Source organism: Aplysia californica, unplaced genomic scaffold (genome assembly GCF_000002075.1).
Source record: "Aplysia californica isolate F4 #8 unplaced genomic scaffold, AplCal3.0 scaffold00423, whole genome shotgun sequence".
Lineage (NCBI taxonomy): Eukaryota > Metazoa > Mollusca > Gastropoda > Aplysiida > Aplysiidae > Aplysia > Aplysia californica.
The window spans coordinates 144,145-152,072 of NW_004797693.1; the positions used below are offsets into that span (position 1 = coordinate 144,145).

Below are 7,928 nucleotides of genomic sequence, written 5' to 3' on the forward strand. Positions count from 1 at the left end.
GACGACTGAAGTACGACATCTCTGTTTACAGAGTTAACAGGGTACTTGTCTGTCCCGTGGTTTTATGCACCCCGCATATTTTAGCAAAATTTGATAACTTTTTGCATAATTTCTTATTATTTTCCTTTATCATTCTTTGTTAAATTCAACAGAATCGCATAATTTCACATTTTTGGGCTCAGTTTGCATAATTTCGGATTTTTTTTTCTTCATAAAACCGCGGGGACAGACTTGTAGAGAATGAGTTTTCAGCGACTGGACAAGAAGTTGTTTGGTGGTGTCGTTAGGGCTTGTCAAAACTGAGGGGATGGGGATGATTTATTTCAAGGTCGTTTGAGACATGTTTTGAAAGGGTCGAGTTCTTTAATGCTGACACAACAACTATTTGCCCATTTCAAAGATCAATGGTTTGTGTTCTGTTGCGTTTGTATGCAACTGGAATTATTTTCGAATCTGCTGCTGCCACTAAGACGATAACAACAGAGATTTTGCACACACGCTGTGATTCTGCAGGACAAAGATTTTTTTAAAAAGTGTGTAGGTTTAACGCCTTTATCAACACTATTAGATTACCCAAAAGACGGAGCATCCAAATGAGTTGAGAGCCTTGAAAACCCCATAAAATGGCCCGAGTTCAAGAACGCCGAGTCTAGTATTTGAAAGAAGGCCATCCGCTCCGTAGTCCAGCAGGATACAAGCTGAGCTAACGCCAACAGAGCCTCCGCCCGCACGACAAGGTAAATAATGGACGTCATGTTTTGTGACTTCAAGTAAAGACTTTCAACTTGACGTACAGTTTGGCGTTTCGGTGTTTAGTATCGTTCTATTATTACGTTCTGTGTCATGCCTTCTCCTTGTCGATAAAACGAAGACGTCACTGTTGCTATTTTAACTCTTTATACCACCACGTCGTATGTTCGCATTATCAGCATTGTTAAACAAGTGGCACCATTCTTCTGACAGAGAGACATGTACAGATAACAATCTAGCTATACAAATAGTCCGTAAAGACAGTTTTCGGGAGCCAGGGAATTGGGGAGATTGCAATCATTGCAGAGAGCGGATGGTCAAACATAATTGAGCCTTTGTGTTTCTTCTATTGTCCTATCGGTCCGTTGGTTCTGATCGTGGGTGTCGGGGCACTTTCAGTATACAACACGTATGAGAAGATTGGTATCACTGTTTTAATAAAGGGGTACTAAAGTGCGGCTTGTTCGTTTGTCTCTTTAGCTAAAAGAATAACTGTTGTTGTTGTCGTTGTTGTTGTTAATGGCGGTGGTGGTGGTGAACGGAAGAGGAGGGGGTAGGGGTCTTATCATTAATTTGAAAAGAACGCCTAAGACTAAGAGCCCCTCTAACTTATTTACCCCCGCGCGCGCGCACGCACGCAAGCACACACACACACACACACACACACGCACACACACACACACACATACATACACACATACACACAAAACTACACACACACCTATACACACACTCCCTCTCTCTCTCTTACTCTCTCTCTCTCTCTCTCTCTCTCTCTCTCTCTCTCACTGATCTTAAAAATTGTAAATTTTCAATGTTTCACACCTTCGCCAACTTAACTAGATAATCTAGGAGGCGGGCTGCTACGACTATGCATGTCGAAGCAAGGGTTATCTACACATAGGTCAGAGATACTTGAAGAGATTGCTTCCACTCTCAGAAGTAAACACTCGTCTTTTTGTGTACAAAGGCGATGAGCGGCGGATCAAAGATGTGACTTTTCTTCTCTCACACAACTTTCAAGAGAAGAGCGATGGTGAGTTAAACGTAACAATAATCAAAGTGCTCGTTTATTTGCGTATCCCTTCTCCTAAAAAACTTCCACGTCTCAACAATAAATGTCACCCCTTCTTCCTTTGCCGGCGTCTTTGGTTTTACAGTTAAGGACTTCATTGTTGTCCGCAAAATGAGTAAGTATTGGTCGTCTATTTTATCCACTATTTCTCTGTTTTCTTCTGATATGATGTATTCCCCCATAGTCCGGGTTTGCACGGACAAGCAAGGGCAAAGCAGTGGGTTTTTTATAATTTAGGTATTTTAACACCACTTAGATAATTTAGGAGGCAGGCTTCCGACCATACCTGTTATGGTTAACCCGGGCTTTAAGGTATACAAATCCCAGCAGTAAGACTGAGATAATCGATAAGAATTTTCTCCCCACTTGGAAATCGAACTCAGGTCTCTCTTCGGCGACGACAGCGCGCCCAACCACTACATACTACATCACAGACGCCGGTTCAAAAGCGGTGTTTCTGTAATTAAATGTTCTAAATGAGTCGATTGGTGTAAAAAGAAAAATAGTTACAGTTAACTTTTACTCCCATGGTCAGCCAATTCACATCAACCCACCACCAAACTGCCCTACGGACATGCAGCGTGGCAGACTGCTAAAAGCCCAAACGCCTTCAGCCCGGGCGCAAAAGCGTGGCAGGTGAGACGATTTACAACTTGTAGAAATCCTCACTGGGAAATAAAGAAGAGAATCGCCAACCCGCAAAGGGTACTTGCTATTAAGTCTTGACAATGGCTCCTCATAGCTCGGGTCAGTACGCGACGCCTCGGATAGCAGGACCACCAAAGCCACAAACCGCAGTCGGATGGGTTATCGGGTATGAGAACCGTACCTGTTGATTTCTCCTGGCCGGATGGACAGACAGACGGGCCCACCCCCTCAAAGCTTCGAAATCCCGGGACATTCTGGTTAACCGGTTATTTTTAGTTAAACAGGATGACTTGTTCTGGGCAAACTATCGAGATCATCAATAAAGTGTTTTGTAGAGTGGTTCCTTTAGCCTACTGTACGGATGTTTTTATGGGGCTTTTTTCCTTGAAGGGGGTCGAGTATTTTTCGTTTTGGTGTTGGTCGGGAATTTAAGAAAATTAGTGAGTGGGTGGTTGTAGGGTGCCACTGGTAGGTCCAACTTGTTTTCTTTCCCTCTGTTGTTTCTGCCCATCTGTCTTGATTCTTCTCTGCTCTTTATGACTGTTATTATGTATGTCGATGTGCTTTATTTTACTCAAACAAGAGAAGTGAAAAACGAGTATTCCAGAGTGCGTTTTGTGTGCTAGAGACTGATGTAGCGAGAATATTCTGTTTAGCGGAGAGTTATTAGATCAATAACAGGTGTTCAGGCTTACGTTTTAAGGGACTAATGATTTCAAAGACCAGCTCTATAGAGAGCTTGCCTTTCTGAATTAGCTTTGTTTTAGACTGGTTTTCACAGGGTAATGAAAAGATAAAATCGGAAACATTTGGGGAAAAGCATATTATCTCAAAACAGATTCAACATTTCTAGACATTTATTTGTGTTTGAACGGGCTCTAAAACACTCGCTTGTTAGAGATTAACGAGAGGCAAGTGACAACAATTCAAAGGAGTATAGCAACAAACTGCTTTCTCTCAACAGTACTCATAACGTTTTGATCTTTTTTGTAATAATGGATTTCATGAAGTCTCAAGTTCTATAATTTTGACCCTTAGCACGACTATTAAAGCCACACTTGTATGAGTTTGACTGTAGAAGAGCGTGCCAGCATTTGCCTGAGTGTGTATGTGTGTGTGTGTGTGTCTGTGTGTGTGTGTGTGTGTGTGTGTGTGTATGTGTGTTTGTATGCGTGTGTGTGTCTGTGTGATTGCGTTTGTATATCGATCTTTGTATGTGTGCGATATTATATTAGCATAAACGTCTAAAGCCCCCTTTAGCACTATGTAAATTATTTAGGAGGCGGGCTGCGTAGAATGCTGTTGCTGCTCTCTTTTCTTTATATCTCTCTTTCACTCTCTCACTCTCTCTCTTTCTTTCTCTTTCTTTCTTTCTCTGTCGCCTGTGTGTGTTGGGCCTGGTGTAAAAAGCTATTATATTTACACATTGTGTCAAATAAGCAGAAAAAGCGACTCCTATATTTTATTTTCAGCAGAGACATAATAAAGTAATGTATCGTCTTATCTTTTTTGATCTCCTCACAAATTGGTTCTCCATAAATCCGGTCTGCGAGGAAGTGGATGTTAGCCCAGCAAACACGCTTCAGTCCCCCTCTCTCACCACACAACATGTGGGCCTCTTCTCTTCTTACCTTTCGCCGTCCCTTTACTAGGCTAGCTACTCTCTTCTCACTAGCTTACCTAGCCTACCCCAATAGCTCCCCCCACTCTTCTAATTTCTAGTTGTGCGTTATGCCCCTTCCTTTTATCATCTACAGTAGGCTTGCCTAGCACTTTTACACCGCGTCGGCGGGGATTTTTCTCTTTTCCGTCTGCGGTTTGTCTTTTTTTTTCAATTTATAAACGAGACGTCCCGCCAAAGGACAAGAGGGGGCGACCTGGGACCGTCCCAGAACGACGACGCTGAGCAAGCGCCCTGCCTGATGAAGGACGGAGAGTGGGGGACAGCGGCGGGACGGACTGAGTGAGAGAGGGAAGGAAAGGGTTGAATATCACAGCTGAGGGAAGGAGAACCTGTGGTGGTGGTGGTGGACCGCGTGAATTTGTGTAAGTTCGCTTTGAGAAAAATAGCTCTGTGTGTGTGTGTGGTAGTCGCGGCGGTGCAGTGCTGAGCGGATCTGTACGTGCTATTACGTAGCCGGATTGCAGAGGTTCTACTTAATTTTCACCGGCACGCAGGTATGAAATTAGGAAAACACAATTTGGATTATATAAGATATAGATCTAGTGCTGTAGCGAAAGCATGTGGGTCTGTAGAGTACTAAGTATCTAACGCGAGATTGCGTGAAGTAAGGTCAACAAATTGCTGTGGTAAGATCATTTTGATCGCTTGGCAGAATTCATGTGCATCAAAGATAGAATCGGCCTGTATCTCGTTCGATAACATAGGAATGTTTCGATAGTGTTCGTACTTGTTCTACCTGGGTTTTGACGGACGACTTCGCTTGAGGTGTGTTGAGTGGTGTTTAATGATAGTGCAACAGTGCAGAACCTAATGGGAACAAGCCTACCAGTAGCCAATGACATGACAAGTGTTGAGTGCACTTACAGAATATGTAATAAGCTTATTAGCGATGTAGATGTGAGCATGCTTGGTGTAAATTAAGGGCGTGTCTCGGATCAGCAAATAAATAGAGCTATTGCGAGTAGCAGGTTAGGCTTATAACATTACCGATCAGTAGGCTATTTCCAGTATCAAAACCTTTTCCCCAGCTTCATTCAATAATAGCATTTTGTAACGCTGGACTCGTTGCTGTTAACGTCTTTGTTTCTCATTGGTCCTACCGTATCCTATTTAGCTCTAATTAGTTATTTCGTATTTTATATGTTGAACCGTTATTTTTTCATAGCTGCTAAATCAGTGTAAAAATCTTGAATTCCCCACATTCGAAATATTGTCTCCAATTGTCCCAGCTCTGAACTTTTAAGTTAATCAATAATCATTCAGACACAGGTGCGCACAATGTCTCAGAAAACACCAGCCTGTGTTAATTGAGCAGTATGGAATTTTTAATTGAAGTGAAATTAATGTTTGGAGTTCTCAGCTGCAAATTGCATCCCATAAACGTAAAATGAGTGTAGTATTTTATTATTATTTTTTTGGATGCAACCTGTTCAGCGAGCCTGATGCTGGTCGGTATCGTTAAAATGATCCCAATTGTCATTGTGACACTGTCAGAGGGTATGTAGATCGATATTGAGAGATCATAAAGCTTTGCTACGTTAGGCAAATGTCACTTAGGCTACAATCACATATACGGATTAGACAGCCACTACATATCGGTGTACTGTTCTCGGGTAAGATAACAGCTTATTTTGTGATGCTAATTTAAAAAAAGGGGATATCTAAAAGCTACTAGATCTAGATCTAAGTGGAAATGATAATCTGAAAAGTTTTCTGTGTGCCGTACAATGTTATTTTTCATTTAAAAATGCATAGGCTGATCTAGAAGAATCAACAGTTCTAAAGCCTTGTTTTTCTACGGATATATAAATAGTAGGCCTACAGGGGATACAAATAATAAAGTTTTGGCCTTATCAAGATAGCGTCATAATCGAATATAGAATATAGTATTTTACTCTTATCAGATCAGTGCGTATCGTTGATTCAGGTTTGGTCAATTGAAGGTTTGATTAAGTTGAATCTGCCAAGTTCAAGATCAAGAGTGTCATCATTGTTGTTGTAGGCTATTTCGTTCAGGTTGGATTTGTTCTACATTCTTTCTCGTTTCATTCATGAAGTGAGGCCCGGCCGAGAAGGGATCAGACGAGAGAAGTGGGAGCTTTTAGTGATTCAGTAGTTGCACAAGTGAACTCCGATGTTCCTGTCTCTCCTGGATTTGGATTAGGTCGTTTGAACGACCATTTCTCAGGGGTGAATACAACACGGCTGACGCTGGTGAATGTGACCATGGGAAAGTGGACGTTGCAGTGTGTTCAGAGGGCCAGTGTGGCTTGTGCTCTCCTTTTGTGTGTCCTTTTCATCGGGCAGGCACAGGGTCAGAGGTCAGATGATGGTGAGTTGGAATACTTTTTTGAGTTGGAAACTCACCGTCATCGTTGTTGTTGCTGTTGTTGTTGTTGTTGTTGTTGTTGTTGTTGTTGTTGTTGTTGTTGTTGTGTTGTTTGTGGTGGTGGTGGTGTTACGGTTTTGATTTTGTTGTTGCTGTTTCTTTTACCTGTTGTTGTCGATGTCGCCGTTGTTTTTGTCGTATTTTATTGTTACTGTTATCCCGTTAATGTCATTCTGGTTGAAATATTTATTGTTTTTATTGTTGTTGAGGTCGTCGTCGTTGTTTTTGTTCTTACTCGTCCCCCTCCTCCTTCTCTTCTTCTTCTTCTCCTCTTCCTCCCTCTCCTTCTCCTCCTCCTCCTCCTCCTCCTCCTCCTCCTCCTCCTCCTCCTCCTCCTCCTCTTCTTCTTCCCGTCTGCTTCGCTGCCTTTATTTTTATCGTGACCTTCGTCATTGTCTTGTTTAAAGACCATCATAATATTGTTACTGACCTTAGATTGAGTTTACCGACTGACAGCACAGTAAAATAACAGCCACAGTCCACAGCTCTCTGAAAATAGCATCCAAAATTCACATTGAGATGTGCTGAGGAAATCCTAATGACAATGATATTGTCTGTGTATATCAGCCTCGTTACCCACTCATGCGAACATCACTGAAAAGCAGTTCGCTGACAAGAGATTGATAGATTTGCATCTCTTTGTGAAATGTCGTATGGTTTCCACAACGGGTTTCGTTCTGAAACAGTTGCTAAATACGGCAAAGATGTCTATTTTCGGCTGTCGTACTTGCCTCTACTCCCTGAGTGCCCTTTTCGTTCAGCCTGATTGCTTGGAGACCTATACTATCCGTTGTCTGTTAGTCACAGTGTGTGTAATTATATTCTTTAAATTCTATCAATCCGGTGGATGGATTTGGGAAGTGGGTGGGAGAGGGTGTCATTGTTAGGTCCTACGTCTTTTCTGTCCCTTTTATTTTCTTGCATCTTCCACGAACTTGGAAAACCCCCATTATTGTGTCGGTGTGCGTCTCTTTACTCAAACAAACAAAATAATCAATCGGTCGGCTTTTCTGTCTCTCTAACTTCGTGTATATATCTGTCAGTTATGCAGCATTCCTGGCACGATATTCATCAACAAATACCTTTGCCAAAATTAGACATGACGAGGCCTTCACATGCTACATAACTTTTTAGAGACCGTATTTGGAATCTGATGGCAGACGAGGACGATGGGTATAGCTGACACCTCTAAACTTTAGCCAACATTGGTGGTCCATTCGCAGGTATACGCCAAATTTTATTAGAACCAGGAATTTGGCGTTTAACCTCGGAAGAGCGATGCATACGCGTCTGTTTTTTCTTGTTAACTTGTAGGTCTATGGTCTATGGCTCTTCTCTGATGAAAAAAATCAAGTCTGGGTGTTTTAAAAATTGGGGGGGGG

General features: G+C 42.1%; 1 protein-coding gene across 1 annotated transcript in view; it reads left to right on the forward strand.

Moving 5' to 3' along the window:
- The first annotated feature begins 3,955 nt into the window (after positions 1-3,955).
- Positions 3,956-7,928, forward strand: part of LOC101862601 (laminin subunit alpha-1) — a 199,808-nt gene continuing 195,835 nt past the window's right edge. Inside the window, exons 1-2 of the mRNA XM_035971361.1 lie at positions 3,956-4,651; positions 6,215-6,489. Of these exons, the coding sequence (XP_035827254.1) occupies positions 6,384-6,489 (106 nt within the window). The 5' untranslated portion in view covers positions 3,956-4,651; positions 6,215-6,383. The remainder of the gene's footprint in view (positions 4,652-6,214; positions 6,490-7,928) is intronic.